The 19,120-nt window shown below is 35.2% G+C and overlaps 1 protein-coding gene across 1 annotated transcript in view; it reads right to left on the bottom strand.

Moving 5' to 3' along the window:
• Window positions 1-3,674: 3,674 nt before the first annotated feature.
• The window catches only part of LOC140144113 (uncharacterized), a 113,374-nt gene continuing 97,928 nt past the window's right edge, over window positions 3,675-19,120 (bottom strand). Inside the window, exons 5-7 of the mRNA XM_072165949.1 lie at window positions 8,794-8,903; window positions 6,194-6,274; window positions 3,675-4,212 (exon numbers count right to left, since the gene is read on the bottom strand). Of these exons, the coding sequence (XP_072022050.1) occupies window positions 4,031-4,212; window positions 6,194-6,274; window positions 8,794-8,903 (373 nt within the window). The 3' untranslated portion in view covers window positions 3,675-4,030. The remainder of the gene's footprint in view (window positions 4,213-6,193; window positions 6,275-8,793; window positions 8,904-19,120) is intronic.

Raw genomic sequence — 19,120 nt, 5'->3', positions numbered from 1 at the left:
AAGACATGATACATCCAATACTGCCTGGTCTTAATTCTGTAAGAAATATTGCAACTTATTTTCTTTCTTTTTTTCCTAAATATTTTTTGTGTGCTAAGTACTTTTGTATGGATATTCAATTTAAATGAATAAACTATTTGTCTTTTATTTTGGATATCTTTTCTTCATGACATTTCTTCATATTAAATCATCAATATATAAAACAACACTAGGCAGTGATGGTGGAAATCGGTTATGCATCTGATCTTAACATTTGCTTATTGTTATTTTGAATGACAAATACATTTCAATTATTTATCTTACTCCCACTCAAGGAGTATCCTGATTACACATACAACAATTACAAGTATCATTGAAATGATTATGTCTAATATAATGTTTTCATACTTATATGAAATGGATTCATAAAGTATGACAAATCAATTCACTCAGGATAGTAAAAATCCCGATAAAAATACTACACTCTTTAAAAAAAAGGTTCTTGGCTGTCCTGCTGACCTATGTAAAACCCTCAAGAGGGTTCTTAAAAATTTAAAGAACACCAAATTGGTTCTCTCAGGATTTCAATAATCCTTTTCATGACTAAAATGGTACTTTGTAACCTTGCTAGAACCATTTTCTGTTCTTTGTGAACCTTTAAAGGTTCCACAATCAGGACAGCTCAAGAACCACTTTAAGTTCTACTTAGAACCATTTTGTCTTAGAGTGCATATTGGTCATTTCCCAATATCTTTTATACTGTTTTCATTAGTTTTCTATTTTGATACAAGGTTCTAATAATTAAGTGAAGACCAGGCTAAACCTTTGCTTTAAAAAAAATCAGTAAATAATGATCTAGATTGAACCAGTTTCAGTAATTCGCATCAGTCCAATATGTGTTTCAACTTGCCTGGGTAATTCTAAAATTTCTGCTCAGTAGTACATGATTATAAAAGTTTTGCTTAATTTTTGGGAGGATGGGTTAGTGTAGTGGTGTTCTCACTGGCTTCTCACTGCTGCGGCCCGAGTTCAATTCCCTGTGGTGCCACGTGTGAATTTAGTTGCCAATCCATGCTCATTCTTGCAGGTTTTTCTCCGGGTGCTCTGGTATTTCTCCTGCTTCTAAAATCGGGCCTCTTCCCATATCCCTGTCTTGCCATATTCAGTTAGCATCCCTTTCATTTAGTAGCCTCTGAGCACTATTGGGCTTTGCCTGGCTTAGGCCGAATGTTTTAATAAATAAATAAAAATTAGTCAACTAATTTGTCAACTAGAAAAACCCAGGCAAATCAATTGTCAGTGGGCAGGTACCAAATTTTTAACCTACAAAAAGGCTATAATGTGTCATGTCTCAAGTTGAGAGTAACACAGGGTAACCTAATTCCTTGAGATAAATACACACACCTAGAAGGGCGATTTGTCCGTACGGTGGTGACACAACCACCTAAACGCACCATGGCGTTACTCTCAACTTGAGACGAGAAACACTATAGTAAAGCAGAATCTCAAATCACAGTCTTTTATTTCAGTGAGAAGTCATTTAGATTTATCATGTCTCATTTAGGCATTCAATTTGCCTTCTAACATCTTTAAAAAGTTATACATACATATTTATATTCCATAATGTTGTAATAATAAGTACAATTTAGATACAAACAATTCTTCTTTTATAAGGCAAATCATTTCATAATGATGATTCAACTTTGTTATCATAATGTTTATTATTTACAACAGTTTCATAATACACAAAACACTATAAAAATGGATTAAACCTAGGAATGGGGGAAAGAAGTTTATCAGAATACGGTTTAGTTCAAATTCAATTTCAGGCTAGTTTGGCATGGATAAATCTGTTCTAATTGACCTTTTTGGTAAATCCCACAAGCCTCTGTGTGTACACCTGAGAACAAGTCATTTGACATCACGCCAACTTGCAATGTGCAGTAACGATGTTCGATAAACGATGTGCGCATCGGCGCAGATCGTGACATCAAATGATGAGTTCTCAGGTGTACTCGCAAAGGCTTATGGGATTTTCTGGTTAGAAACTGTTTAAATTACCAACCAAGTAACTTTTCATAATTATTGGCATGGCTGACAAGGAGTAGTAAGAGGAGAGAGCTCTCCACTATGTCTCAGCAGTGTACCAAACTGAAGGCAACAACTACAAGCTACATGACGATAAATGAGGCATTGACTTCTGATTTTCACTCTATTATAAGAAAGATTATGGAAAGAGTTGAAAGAAACTATACATAATTCCTGATGCTTTGTACTTGTATATTTCATATAACACTCAATAAAAAGCACCTTTTTGTTAAATATAAAATCCATTCAATAAACCACAATAGACATTCCCTTAATATGCATAATGATAATACACACAATACACTGAATACAAAATCTATCTGAGTACAGGAGTTAAAGCCATAACCAGTGATTTCCATGTGAGAAATGGTGATATTAAAAAATATCAAAATATCGGTACCAGGGTCTTAGCCAGTTGGGGTGATGCTGTGGTAACAGCCCCAGTAGAAACAGATTGGGTGAAAGGTGATGCAAATGGTGAATATGCGGTAACAGTCGTGATTGAAACAGTTCGTGTGACAATTTAGTGGGTGACACCAGAAATCACTTACTATACAATTTGCTGTTGGAGTTATCGGATTCATTATCATAGCAATATATAGATGAATACAATTTTTGAATAGATCGCCCTGCACTACAAGCAGGATGTACTCATCACCTGTGTATGTCTGCAATCATAGATTGAATACAATACTGGTCTTTTCAAAGATACTAATCTTACAGGTGCGAGTGATTAGCATTTCTTTGACATCTATTGTTCAATGCATAGGTATCGCATAAATGTTGTAGTGCAGGGCGATCTATTCAAAATTTGTATTCATCTATTGCTATGGTAATGAATCCTGTTGCATCATCACTTCGACAGCGAATACAACGCAAGTAATCAATCTGATCTTGAAGGTCACAAAAAAAATTGGACTTCTATCCTTCCCATAAATATGTGAGTTGTGAATTGTTACCTTGCATTTGCATTACAGCAGAAACAGCCCTGTTGATAGTGAGAGGATTTAAAATGCAGGGAAATAAAAGAGCAGTAATGCAAGGTGCTCAGTACAAACACGCTCTAAGTGCACATATCCACAATCTCACTCCGTCAAATTAGGAAGTTTATTGACAATGACATATGCCGCAGTACTGTGAGATCTCATCGTCACCTCAAGATTAGATTATTGCAATGGACTTTTTAATGGTATCACTGGGGAAAAACATTACACCATCTTCAACTTCTCCAAATCAAAGCTACTTGCCTAAATCTTACCAGAAGCAAAAACACACAAACATCACCACTGTTGTACGATCTTTAAAAGCTACTAATACCACCACATATCCAGTTCAAGATTTTTCCACAATTATAAATATTGGACTATACCAGTTGAAATCCATACACCCCCTATGGAACTGAGACAAGAATACCAATGACCTGAAAGTAAAGTGACCTGATATATTTGGAAAATCAATTTCTTTAAAACTTACGAATGCAGATTTTGGTATCAGGTGAAAGAAGTTCAGTCAATGTATTTCGAAGATATCATCAAAAAACTGTCCAATAATTCAACAGTTTTTTGATGATTTCTTCGGAAATATACCAATTTCAAACGCCTAATTTCAATATGTTAATGAGAAAAATATGAGCTTTCACCTGATACCAAAATCTGTATTTTGATGTTTGATGGGGGTAAAGTGGGGGTTGAGGTTGTCAATCAGGTTACCTACCTTTAATCTCCTACACAGGGAGTGTAGATTTCAAATGGAATCACCCATTCATCTAACCCATTTGAAAGTCACACTCCCTTTGTGAAAGATTAAGATTATGTCTTCCATAGGGGAGTGTGGATTTCAACTGGAATAGCCCAGTTGGGGTTTTTGCATAAATACTGTCTACAATTATATATCTTAAGTTGTAGAAACCACTGATTATGACTTTAACCAAAAATTTGTATAAAAAAGACAATTTGCCATGGCACTATAATTCTGTTGTTACATCATCATAGACTCTTCCACCACCCCTGTCTTTCTGTACTGCTGAGTATCTAACGGATGAATTATATTTGGCTTCCTTTAGTTTGTTACGGTATACTATAATAGCTACAAATACTGTGCAGACGAAAGCCACTAGTAGAATAGGTAGTACTATGCTCACGGCATCTGTAAAAAAACAACATGGAAAATACAATTATTTGTAGAAATAGGAATTGAAATTCAATACATGACATAACCATAGGGCTGCAATCCAAAGGCATTTGGACTGGATTTAGGGTCTGTGTGGTTATAATTGTCAGCTGTGATCCCTGCCTCCGGGTACTCATGCTAGGAACTATACTTTGTCCCACCAGGAGTTGAAGGTTTACATAGGTACGTATTTTGCTGATAACAGTATAGCACCTGTATGCTTACCTAACTGTGAAGAGAAATACCCTCACACATACAAGAGCGGTTTGTCGGCACTGCGACTCAACTGCGTAAAAGCACTGACATCACATGCAACTCCTAATGGGACAACGTATAGCCAGGCCTTATACTCTGTTCAACATGTAATAGGCAAGAATCGTAATATTATGGATTGGGCACATTTAGTTGGCGTAGTGCCGCCAAATACGCTTTGCATATTGCATGACTGATGCATACTTAACAAAAACTGAATAATTCTTGCCAATTACAAGTTGAACAAAGTATAGCAGGGGATTGGGGAATTCCAGTTGAAATCCATACACCCTATATGGAAGACATGATTTTAATCTCCCAAATCACAGAAAGTAAGAATTTCAAATGGGGTAACATGAATGGGTGACACCATCTGAAATCTACACTCCTTGTGTTGGAGATTAAGGTCATGTCTTCCATAGGGGGTACGGGTATATGGATGTCAACTGAAATAGCCCATTTGATCCATGTCCCCACCGGCCAGGATTTGGTCAGGGCCAACAACTTGTTGTGAACTTTACAATATCCAAGAAAAAATAAGAAATCTAAACCAAATATTCGATCATGTTATCTAAATTTTCAGGTAAGGTTTCCAAATTTAGAAATCTTCATCGACAGGAGTGAGGAAGCTCTAAGATAAAATTATAATGGACTATTCCATTCGAAATTCATACACCCACCTATGAACGACATGACCTTAACCTTAACACACAGGGAATTTGAACTTTCAAATGGAGTTATGTGAATGGGTGACTCCATTTGAAATCTACACCCCCTATGTGGTAGATTATAAGTCATATCTTCCATAGAGGGTGTATGGATTTCAACTGGAATAGCCCAATGTGAGGCTAGGAAAACCAACTTAGTTTCTTGCAGGTCACTCACATTTTTTTAGATCAATTTTACCGCATTTAGGTTTTTGATTCGAAAAATCCAGTAAAATTTGTATTTTCATGCAACAAAGACTAAGGACAACAAATTATTTAACAAAACATTATTAAAAAATACAAAATTCAGTGCTGCAAAAACTTACAGCTTTTGTATTAATCCTATTTTTTAATTGACTTGAAAATAATGATAAAATTATGTCCAATTTAAGGTCTTTATTAAGGATAAAATACTTAATACTGACCTACAAATATTTTTAATGGATTTTATGTTTTTGTTTTTAGGCCACCTACATGAAACAAGCTTGTTTTTTGTTTCTGTTTTTGCCTTATGACATGTTTTTATTTAAAAAATAAGAGAGAGAGAGAGAGAGAGAAAATGTACTTTTTGAACACATTCCTTCACTTATTTATAAGTAAGAACATTACCTTTTGTAAGCATACTCAGAGTTAGTATAGCGTAATATCAAGTAGGATAATACAGTTTATGGAATAAAGTTGTCTGATCCATTAATGAAGTCTTGACAAAATCAGTTCTCAGAAGAGTGCTTCTTGCTTGTATAGAATAGAATATCTCATTTTGGGTGTATGAAATCATGAAATCTACTTCTCCATGACCCTGACTAAAATTTTATAACATAAATTAAAATTTCACATTTCAAATGTATCTGCCCTTCTGTTTAGTTCAGCACATTATCAAATACTATATATAGCAGACAGACATATTACATGAAAGCAATTATGACAAGCCGCTGTGTTGGCTACTATCATTCAATTTTGTCCTGTATTCTTACTACTCTGTTACCATGGTTACTCACATATTCTAGCTGCACTGGGATGGTGATCATCTTTTGAATGGTTGTTGTCGGTGTCATTCATAGCGTTACGTTTCGTGTTTGCTGTAAATAGACAAAAATAGCAGATGATTAAAAAATAAATTGATGGTATGTAATTGATCGTGATGTATCCAAATGTCATGGCTCATTAAAACACATGGTCAATGGAGAAAATACTAAGGCCTTATATTTAACATGAAATTTTGTTCTTTCCATCCTAATTTTACCGAAAATATTTTTGCAGAGGGGGGTGGTCATGTCCCCCAAAACTTGGTTACACCAACATGTACTACTGTATATCTGTGCTTTGATGAAGAAGTGCATGGCTTATGTCTACTGTAGATCTATGTATTGATGAAGTAGTGAATTGCTTACGTCTTTTGTAGATATGTGTATTGATGAAGTTGTGCATTGCTTGCAGATCTGTATATTGACGAAGTAGTGCATTGCTTACATCTACTCTAGATCTGTGTATTGATGAAGTAGTACATTGCTTACATCTACTGTAGATCTGTGTATTGATGAAGTAGTACATTGCTTACATCTACTGTAGATCTATGTATTGATGAAGTAGTACATTGCTTACATCTACGGCAGATCTGTGTATTGATGAAGTAGTACATGGCTTACATCTACTGTAGATCAGTGTATTGATAAAGAAGTGCATTGATTACATCTACTGTGGATCAGTGTATTGATAAAGTAGTGCATTGCTTACATCTACTGCAGATCTGTGCATTGATAAAGAAGTGCATTGCTGACATCTACTGTATATTATGTGTATTGATGAAGTAGTGTGGTACATTACCTATACATCTCCATAGATCTGTACATTGGTGCAGTACATTGCTTTCATCTATTGTATTATTGTATTGATGAAGTAATGTATTGCTTACATCTATTGTAGTTATATAAATTGATGTAGTGTATTGTTTACATGTCAAATCTTGATTGGAAAAAAACTGAATAATGTCAAATCAACCCTTTTGGTTTCTCAGTGCATTCCCCAACGACTAGGCTATTTGAGGTATACAAGTTAAACATGGACAAGTGTACTATTTTCTTGCATACTTTAACCCAATTGGTTATATTATTCTCTCATTTGCAATCATGAAAATGCATTATTCACTTCCCTCATTATTATTTTTTTTATCAAAACTATACGCCTACTTTCTGTATTATTTAGTGCTCTTCCCATTTACGGCTTAGTGAAAGATTATGATTCAGTGATATATATGAGAGGTATTCAAGTTCTTATATCATATTGTAATCCCGGATAATGAATTGGGCAATATTCATCTAGATCTAGGTTGAGGATATTTCATCAACATCTTGATTGCAGATGTAGAGAAGAAATCCAGTGTTGATTACATCTCTACCCACAATGCAATGCAAAATATTGGGAGACATAATTTACAGGCTAATTGGAAAATGGAAGAACACACACTCTAACATGCAACATTATGATTTGCCCATGGTGAAAAAAACCAGTAGACCTTACACTGGTTTAGGATATTGTCTACTAACTTGTTTTAAACACCAATGACCTCCTTTTGTTAACATGGCAAGTCTGGATCACTGGCGTGTCCACTGTCCAGGATCTGTTCCTGCAGGGGGCTCAGAGGGGCTTTCAGATTTATGCTAAAATCGCCAAAAAACGGCTGATTTTACATGATTTTTAACAAAGTGCAGGGGACTTCAGCCTCCTAAGCACCCCCTGGACACGCCACTGTGGATGTTGGTAAGATGTCATGCACCCACAGTACGGTACATATTTGTGCAATGCATTGTGGGCTAGTGTTATTTATAATGAAAAGTAGGTTGGTTGAGGGAGATTAATGTCATCTGTACTGGATGTATGTTATGCTGAGACATAAAGCCAAAATCCATAAAAGCATTAAAGGTTATCTGCAAAATTCCGATGCCTTAGAGAACAGTTTTTTTAGTTTAGTGATGATATAATGGATCCTGATTGGTGTCATATAATATCCAGCCTTGGGGTGAACACTTATAGTCAAATTATGTTTTTGCCTGGAATGCTGGGTAATAGTATATATGGTTGAGGCATTTTTCTGACCTGGTACAATATTGCAAAATATGTTTTAGAGAAGGGGTGCTTTTTGTAAAATGTGATGCGATCAAGATATAGTATTATGAGTCTAAAATGTTGATCAAAATCAAAATTCAATTCTTAATTTCATTACATGAGCCGTATTCTCAGAGCCTTGAGGAGATAACACCAGGAACAGAGATGAGGGGACATTCTTTCTAAGTCACATATTTGATCCTTTGCTTAAGACCAACTTTTTTTCTGGGGAAAACAGACAGCATTGGTCTTGACAAAGAACTCTAAATAACTTTAAACCCCCTGAGCACTACATGCCGATCTAACATTGCCTCTGATTGGTCAATTACATGATATCTTCATTTTAATCACCAATCAGAATGGAGCTTTGCAAATAATTAGCCCCAATTTTTTTATGTGGTGAAATTATTCTAACAATGTTGCTGATTGGTCCAATTGATAACAAAAACTTCTTTTTGGCCAATTGGCAGGTAGTTCTTATGGGGTTAAAGCTTACCAATAAATTCTGCTATAGTTTCTCTTGATTTACATGTTCCTTTTACTTGTTGTATTGATGCTAACCACTTCAACTTGTCATCACATATGATTGGATTCCTAGAAATATCTCTGAAATAAACACAGACAGACAGACAGACAGACAATTAATTATACGATGGAATAGAATACGATGCATTATAAGTCTATCCCCATGGTCATGTTGACGCTAGATTAAATCGACCTGTAGCTGCATGTCTAAATCAAATGTGGACCGAAGAATTTGACTAAAAGCTTCGGCAAATACCAAATTCACAGATTGGGAATACCTAATTGAAGGGGAAAAGCCTTACAGAATTATAAAGTCTTGTGTCTCTGTTCACACTGTTCAGCTATATATTGCAACAATTCTTCTTGTCATCATTATTTATAGCATAGACATGATAGAGCCGGCCATCATCATCTATACTCGGGCTCGGCCCATACGGGCTTTAATATTTTTTGCCGACATGTTAAGTACCAGTTTGAAACCGAAAGGCTTCCAACAAATCATGAAAATCACCACCCTTAACACAGACTTATAAGTGACTAAAAAGTCAAAAAGGCTGTCCTATTTTGCAAAAAGCTTGAAATTGATGCCCTTATTGCAGCCCATGCGGGCCGTGCCACAGGCTGAAACCTTTTCAGTGTTTTTCTGCCCAAAAATGACTTCAAGTTTTATTTGGGTGCCCCCCCCCCCCGCATTTTTGTGTTCATTCCTTTTTTTTAAATTATGATCACAAGCTTTAATCCATTTCAATACCATACTCACACTAATTAATGCCCCTAATTAGCGATTACAAAGTATCTCGTTGCATAAAATGACAATATTAATACAAAATTACACAAGGCAGCCTTTTGATGTATCACATTGGGCTATTCCATTTAAAATCCAAACTCCCCTGGGGAAGATTTTGGAAATATCTTCCACAGGGGGAGCTCCTTCTGAAATTCACCCTCCCTCTGTGGAAGATTCAGGTTGAATCTTATTCAGAGGGTGTATGAAATTCAAATGGAGCTGCCTAATGTGTTCATTCCATTTGAAATTCATACTCCCCCTGTGGAAGATATTTCCAAAATCTTCCACAGGGGGAGTATGGATTTTAAATGGAATAGCCCAGTCATTTAAACTACATGTTAATGATATTGTGTAAAGCATTTAACACAGACTCTTCCTTCACTGTCACTAATTATTATTATGTTGCTTCATTCCACTAAAATAGCGAGTTCAAACACGATATAGTAACGATAATCGTATATCCAGATAGACTCAGTCATGGTTAACGGTCATAAGCTGATTACTGTATGGTGGTAAGATATCTTTTCTATTGTAGTGCTTTTCCCATTTCATTTCAGAATCGTAAATTTAAAAGCCAACAAAAATATTTGTCACCATAGGCTTTAATTTGCAGCTGAATATTTCAAATTGTGAAAAATGAATACTGTTAAAATGCAAATTTTCACGGTTCACTCATTTTTGTGCTTTTCACACGCAACACAGCTACCGCGAAAAAAAACCCACGCAAATATGTTCTTTTAATGTATAGGTTTATGTAAGGAAATTCAAAATCGCGAAATTAAATACAAACAATGTAGTTCAAACTTGGCAAAGCGCAAAAAATTACACACGCAAAAAATACTCGTGCAAAAATTACCACTTTTACAGTATACGACTGAAATAGCCCACTATGCATTGACTGATTTTGAAGCCCACCCTCACCAGTCTATAATATCGAATTGATTAATTCGAATTAAACAATTCATTGAGTGACCGTGGGCAGCGCCATTAGACATGTTACAAGACTACCAAGTGACAGGTGATGGACCGTACACACACAAAAGAATAGGCACTTTTTTGATAATTTTCATCAAGGTTATTCAAAAGTTACCTAGCTAATTTATTATACAGCAGGGGTCTTGGCCTTTTTAATATGTTATGAAAAACTTAATTAAAAAAATATTTTCAGACGGAAATAAAAATCCAAAACAAAATCTGAAAAATCCAAAATTTTGGTCTAAAAATTGGCCAAGGTTACTCCTGTCCCATTCAAAAGCACAGGAAGACCACCCACAGCATTTAGGTAAACTTTCTAGACTTCCTGTCTACTGGCAGTAATGGCTACTACCAGTCAATGAATTGTTTAAAATGAATTAATAAATTCGGTATTATAAACTGCTCACTGAGACTTTAAGCAAGTGATATACAACTGACAAAATAGATTTCAATTTTGACATCTTTAAGGCCATAAAGTGTGATTTGCTCCAAAGTGACGCCCTCAATTTCTCTTAAATTCTTACTTCTTGCACGATTGTAATGCCCAATGGTGTACTAAAATACCATGTGAAAGACTAAGCCTGAAGTGCTTTAATTACGGTAAAATTTAAGAGTTTTTATAATAAACCCGGGATCCCGGTTTTTCACCATGTTCACTGATCAAATTAGTGATACACACATTGACAATAACTAGGCACTGGAATGAAAGGCAATTTCCTTTGCTTTATACCTCATAAGTGGTTTCCTTAATTTTATCTCATTATTTTGGCTTAAAATGATCAGAAAACCTCTTTGACAGTTTTTACCAATATTATGTAATGATCTTAGGCAAAGAATAACAAAATTAAAATTTGACTGAAATTATGGATTTACATGTCCCTCGCAATAGATGTCATTTATTTTTGAATAGGTAGTTTTGTGGAGAGTGTAATGCACCCCAAATCATTTAAAGCCATAATGTGTGATTTGCTTCACTGCGACGCACTCAATTTTACTCCGATTTCTACTTTTTGCATAATTATAATGCCCAGTGGTGTACTAAAAAATACCACGTAAAAGACTAAGCCTGAAGTGCTTTAATAAAGGTAAAATGTAACTTTTTATATTAAAACCGGGTTGACCCGGTTTTATTCAGAGTTCATCGACCGACTGCTTGCTAACATCTCCCGTGGATGTCAGCTTATGTGTACACACGTTGAGCATGATGCTCCGTTCAGTATTCATGTTACGATCGGCAAGCGTAGTACACGCATTGTAGGAGCTGGAATGAAATCGCAATTTTCTTTGTTATACCTCATTTGTTTGGCTCGAAATTAAAAGGGGATAATGTAATCAGTGAAAACAAACATTTAAATAGGAATCTATTCTTTATGCAAATCACACATTATTGCTTAAAGTGCAACATCCTATTTCCCTGGTACCCCTTTAATGTGACACATGTGTAACTTATCACACTGTTGAATATTTGATAACTGGTAATATCTTATTAAAACTGATCAACTAAAGATGAAGTGTTAATTTGGTCCACTAATTGTGACATTTTAACCCTGTGAGTACTACCTGCTGATTGGCTATAAGAAGACTGTTATGATTTATTGAGTCAATCAGCAACATGGTAAGAATGGTGGTAGGACTTAAGAGGCTTAACCCCATGAGTACTACTGCATGCTAATTGGTTACAAGAAGACAGTTATGATATATTGGGCCAATCAGTAACTTGGTAATGGTGGTAGGGCTGAAGAGGCTTAACCCTGTGAGTACTACCTGCTGATTAGTTACAAGAAAACTGTTATGATTTATTGAGCCAATCAGCAGCATGGTAAGAATGGTGGTAGGGCTGAAGAGGCTTAACCCCATGAGTTCTACTGCATGCTGATTGGCTATAAGAAGACTGTTATGATTTATTGAGCCAATCAGTAACATGGTAAGAATGGTGGTAGGGCTTTAGAGACTTAACCCCATGAGTAGGCCTACTACCTGCTGATTGGTTACCAGAAGACTGTTATGATTTATTGAGCCAATCAGTAACATGGTAAGAATGATGGCAGGGCTGAAGAGGCCTTAACACCATGAGTACTACCTGCTGATTGGTTACAAGAAGACTGTTATGATTTATTGAGCCAATCAAAAACATGCTAAATGGTGGTGGTAGGGCAGAAGAGGATTGAGCTTAAATATCTAGAAGCTGTAATTTAATTGGTTACTTGGTTGATTATATCACGTAATTAACCAATCATAACTTGTGACAATAATTCATTTGCATAATTGAATATGGATCATCGAGCCTTAAGCCATGATAGTACAGGAGCAGCAACCTCAAAAAAATGACTTTGTTCACCCTCCACTACATACAAGTGTAATGGGATATTGAAAAGTATCTCTTTAATGCATAAAATAAAACACTGTCTACCAATTATTAGAAACACCCCAATTATACTGCCCCCAATTATACTGCCCCCAATTATGCAAATTAGGCCTTATCAAAACCCAGTTGCACACCCAGAAAGATTCATACTGTGTGGACTCTATGTGAGAGAAAAGTTACTTAATTACTATATTTGATACTGTGTGGACTCTATGTGAGGGAAAAGTTACTTAATTTACTAGATTTATACTGTGTGGGAGCTCTGTGTGGGCAGAAAGTTTACCAAGTTAGAACTGTGTGTGGAGCTGTGTGCTGGAAAGATTTTATATTTTGTGTCTTGGACAATACTGGTAAGTCTTTTAAATTCTGTATTATAATATTATAGGTCTCCAAAATTAGGCCATGTTATAAAACTTTTGCCCAAAAGCATGAGTGCAGTAGTTTCAGTGTATGGTCTTAGTGCACAATTTCATTGCCATTGAGATGATGATTTAAAACTTCCAAAATTTCTTCTTTTCATTTGTCATTAAAATTCATGGCTACCATGCCAAAATATGATAGTTTCAGAGAAGTTTGGTGCAATTCCAGCACTTATACAAATTAATTTGGCTGAAATATAGCTTGTTTAAGTTATAACTTTTTCTTGTATTTTGCTGTGTGATGAAAGTTTTGCTGTGACGCTTAACAGATCTGTGTGTAAACAAGACATTTTTGAGTGACAAAACCAAGTGAAAATTAACTCACTACAATATTTCGTCCTTCACGTCGGAGGACTTCATCAGGTATGACTGATATGGTCATCTGATCCACTTTCCCGGGAGATGGGTTTCCGGTTAGGCTTAGACTCTTTCACAGTCTTCAAAAGCGGATCATATACGTGGCTAAGGAAATATGTGCCCTCCTCTCTGTTTAAGGTCTTGCTCCCCCTTCTTCTAATCTCCATGGCTTCTCGAACTTCTCTAGACTTCTTGTTGTGCTCCCGCCCAAGGATCTTTGAATCATCCCAATTGATAACGTGGTTGGCCGGGCAACATGATCAGAAATTGCTGATTTGGTCTGTTCTTTTCTGATAACTTGCGTTCAGATCGAGTGTACTTTTTGTTAGTGGCCTTATTGACTTCAGCTTTGTGTTCTGACATCCTGGTTCCAAACATGCGAGATGTTTCACCGACATAGGACTGATCGCAGTTTTGGCATCCAATTTCATAGATACAATTGCCTGTTTTTTCTTTCTCGCGTTTGTCCTTCGGGTGTACTAAGATACGCCTGAGAGTTTGGTGAGGTTTCATGGCCGTATCTACCTTATGTTTCTTGAGAATTCGTTGAATGCGCTCCGACACGCCATTAACATATGGGATAACCACCATGCCTTTGCTTTTCTCATCAGTGGTCTTACTTTTCTTAGAGATTGGTTTTTCAGCGTTTTGGATTTTGTTTTGCATTTGATCTTTTACTTTGTCCATCGTCCATTTCGGGTAGCCACAGTTTTTAAGGGCTGTGCGAATATGCTCTTCTTCTTTGATCTTATCACTTGTTTCTGTGACGACAGAGTTCATACGATCAAAAAGGGTTCTGATAACTCCCATTTTTTGATGGAGAGGATGCTCGGAATTGAAATCAAGATACTGATCAGTATGGGTGGGTTTTCTGTACACAAGGAGTTTTATGGAGCCGTCTGGTTTTCTGATAATAAGTGTGTGTCCAAGAAAGGAATTTTTCCATCTTTCTCTTTTTGAAGGTAAATTTAATACTGTCTGTTGGGTCTATTGTATTGAGATGGTCCGTTAGATTTTGCACTTGACCGTTGTTGATTATTTCAAGAACATCGTCGACATATCGGCGCCAGAGATCCGCTTTTGAAGACTGTGAAAGAGTCTAAGCCTAACCGGAAACCCATCTCCCGGGAAAGTGGATCAGATGACCATATCAGTCATACCTGATGAAGTCCTCCGGCGTGAAGGACGAAATATTGTAGTGAGTTAATTTTCACTTGGTTTTGTCACTCAAAAATGTCTTGTTTATTTAATCTACAAACCTGATGAACTTATTCAATGAAGATCTGTGTGTGTTGACATAAGCCATGAGTCATACATGTCAATTCCTTTGTTCTTTTCAGCCTAATTGCCAAAAGCATACATTGTATTGATTGCACAGCTGGAGTTCTATTTATCTCAAAGTGTGTTTTATAAAAACAACTTGTGGATTTTTTGATGATGAAATGAAATATTTGTTAACTTTTCGGCCTTTGTGATTTTACTTAGTTGATTTCATCTCATATTTAGACTTTAAAATATTGTGCCTTAGTCAGTTGAAACTTACATGTACCATGCTTTGGTGTTTTATAATTGAAGTGGTTTATGAGATTTTATTCTTCAGGTCTAGTATCTTAGTATGAATGGAGTTCAATTATAAATTTATTCGGGATATTTAGCATTGGTTATGCATGGGAGAGAATGAATGATTTTGCTGTTAAATTAATAGGGAGGTGATCATGTCAAATTGGGCTGTCTTTCATTGGATTTGTTTCTTCATTAATATTTTTTTGGATAATCGGGAACTCTGCTCATGCTAAGATATTTTGTAAACAATGTTTTATCATATTTAAATGTCTAAAAACTTGTGTGTTCATGCAACTTTTGTGATTCACAAACACACTTTTTAGAGGCTTTGCATTTGTATTCATGGGACATTTTAAACTCAGGTTTTGCAAGGTCTATCAAAGTTGTTAATAGTACATAGTTTATATTTATTTCCAAATTTGATATTTTTTTGTATTCAGACATGAGGCATTCCATTTGATAAACAAAAGCAGTATTATTTTTGTCAATTTATTTGAACCAAAGTGAAATCTTGGTCAAGTTTGGATAGGATCTTTTGACATCATAAATTGTTTGGTTTATGACAAAAACTTATTGATCTTGTTAACCAAGCAGATATTCTTGCAGCTCAGAAACGTGTGCTTTCACATGCCAAATTGTGCCTTTTTATAGAAACTATTTTTTTGTATTCTGGACATATCTTTTATACTTTTATGTTACAACAAACTGCCTCAGTATTCATTCCTGCCAAAGATAAGTGTGTTTATTCCAAACACTCAGTACTTGCCGCCTAGTTATCTAGGACTTGTGTTTATTTATTATGGATGATTGGTATTGGTAAGTGTATGTTATTATGTGTATTTATGTCTTTTTCATTACATGCTTAAAACATGATACTGAGACTTCTATTTTTAAAGTGGCAATGCTCTTCTTCCATGGTCAGTGTTAATAATGATATAAGCTGTGTGATTAGTAACGATTTTCGCTGTGTGATGCGTTACATAACAATTGAAGAAAACTTGTCAGGTGATCTGTGTGATAGACCTGAACTTGATAATAATCGTAATAGAAAACTGTGTGTGATGATTAATTGATGATGACGAGAGTATTGGAAGAAAACTTGTCAGGTGATCTAGCTGTGTGCAGGCCTGAGCTTGATAATATTAAATGATTATAGAAAACTGTGTGATTATTAATTGGTGATGACGACTGACGAGTATATATCATGGGTTGATATAAGCGACGGGATCTGTGTGTGTTGATTTATTAACCTATGTGGTTAATTTGAAAGAATGATGATCCCTGGATGTGAACATAGGCCTATTATGAATTCAATATCAAAACTGTGCAAGCGGCGGAGTTTGTGTTTATCACAATAAATTCAAAACGATGTTGAATTATAGTATAGGCCTGCAAAATTGCCATGTATTGTTGTGCAGCTGGTACAGAAGTCTCCGTTAGTCATGTTTATTTAAAATGTATCATGTTTTGTCATTTTTTTTACAAGGTACTATTTATATTTTTCTCTGTGTTTTATTTCAGCAGAGGTTTCGGTATTCTCATGCAAATTCTCGGGGTATTCTGTAGGCACACAGTCTAGTATTATATTGCGATATTATTGATTGTGAAGAGTTTGTTGTGAGGAAGAAAAGGGAGTAAATAAAGCTACCAATTGAAATAGAAAAAGTACATGTGTGAAACGTGTTGTTATCTATATAAGGTTTGTGTCAAAGTCCACACGGTGTGTTCTGCCACACCAACGAACCCGTGGTGGTGATAAAACAAAACCAGTCGCCCTACCCGTCTCCGGTCCCGCCACACAAGGTTTGACACCATAGGTAGTTAGTATGGACCCTCTAGATCACTGCTAGGTAGGTAGTGGACTCAAATTGTGGTATCACTTTTAATTTACAGGTCATTTTATGTGTGGACGTATAATCGCATAAAATCACCAAAAATAGGACAAAATTAAGGGGTAGGGGAGATATAAATTCCCATAACTCAACTTTTACTCATAATAATGAATTTATTTTGGTATGAATATGTAGCTAATTGATTGTTCTAACTGCCTAGTATTATTTGAAAGCAAACCTAGGTTTCATTTGATCATGATTGGAAGTGGCCAGTCCATACACTAGTGAAAAATCAGATTTTTCACAACAATGCATAGGGTGGGTGTTTTTGTGACATTGGCTTCAAATTTTACTATTGTGCCAATTTCTATTTTCAAAATTAATTAAGTTTCCTTTTTTTAATTTTGTTTTTAATATCAAGCATATCTAGGCAAACTTTGATGTTCTGGTTCAAATATTTATGTATGTGCATGTTTGCTTGCATGTTGGTTTGTGTTGTGTGGGTTTGGGGTAGGTGTGTGGGGGTGTGTGTGTGTGGGTGCGGGGTGTGTATAGGGTTCAGGGTTGGGGTGTTTTACATGTTTTAATATGTCACTCGGCTGAACTATATAAGTTCTATTAACAAAATTTGTTTGTTAAGTTGCCATTCATGTAATATTTTGAATATTTATATGTGTGGGGTGAGATCAACCGCTGTTTGTCAGGAAAATAGACTGAAAATGTAAAAAAAAATAGTTACTTTTCCACATGTAGCAGCGTGTGTAACAATATTAAGGGGTAGGGAAATATAAACCATCATAACTCAACTTCAACTCATGATAATGAATTCATTTTGGAATTAATATGTAGCTAATTGATTGTTCAAACGTGTTAGTATTATTTTAAGCAAAGCAAACATTAATTGTTAGGTAGATAGCCATAAAATGTGAGAAAAGGTTACTTTTCTATGTATAACCATGTCAAATATGGCATTATTAAGGGGTAGGGAAATAAAACCACCATAACTCAACCTTTACTCATAATAATGAATTCATTTTGTTATCAACATGTAGCTAATTGATTGTTCTAACTTTCCAGTATTATTTTTAACAGAAAAACCATAAGATAGACATAAAATATGTGTAACAGCGTAAAAATTGACAATATTAAAGGTTAGGGGACGTACAAACCAACGTAACTCGACATTTATTCATTATAATTCATTCATTTTGGCATTAATACATAGCTATTTGGTTGTTGTAATCTTTTAAAGCAAAATAACCATTAATTGTTAGCTGGAAAGACATAAAATGTTTAAAAAATGTCAATTTTTCATGTGTAGTACCGTAAAATATGACAATATTAAGGTGTAGGGGACATTCAAATCACCAAAACTCAAGTTTTACTGATGAAAATGAATTCATTTTGGTAACAATATGTAGTTAATTGTTAGTTCTAACTTTCTAGTATTATTTAAAAGCAATTAAACCATTAGTTGTGAGGTAGATAGACATAAAATGTACGAACATGTTAATATTCAATGTCTAACAGCGTAAAATATGACAATATTAAGGGTAAGGGACATACAAATCACCAAAACACAGGTTTCACTGACGAAAATGAATTCCATTTTGGTATCAATATGTAGCTATTTGATTGTTCTCATTTTCTGGCATTATTTTAAAAACAATTAAACCATTAGTTATCAGGTAGTTAAACATACAATATGAGAAAAATGTTAATATTCAATGTCTAACAGCGTAAAATATGACAATATTAAGGGTAGGGGACATACAAATCACCAAAACTCAAGTTTTACTGATGAAAATGAATTCATTTTGGTATCAATATGTAGCTATTTGATAGTTCTAACCTTCTAGTATTATTTTAAAAGCAATTAAGCCATTAGTTGTCCGGTAGATAGACATAAAATGTATGAAAATGTTAATATTCAATGTCTAACAGCGTAAAACATGACAATATTAAGGGGTAAGGGGACATACAAATCACCCAAACTCAAG

The sequence above is a fragment of the Amphiura filiformis genome, unplaced genomic scaffold (genome assembly GCF_039555335.1).
Source record: "Amphiura filiformis unplaced genomic scaffold, Afil_fr2py scaffold_40, whole genome shotgun sequence".
NCBI classification, from domain to species: Eukaryota; Metazoa; Echinodermata; class Ophiuroidea; order Amphilepidida; family Amphiuridae; genus Amphiura; species Amphiura filiformis.
The sequence above is the reverse complement of the archived record's forward strand: the minus strand, read 5'-3'. Positions and strand labels throughout refer to the sequence as shown.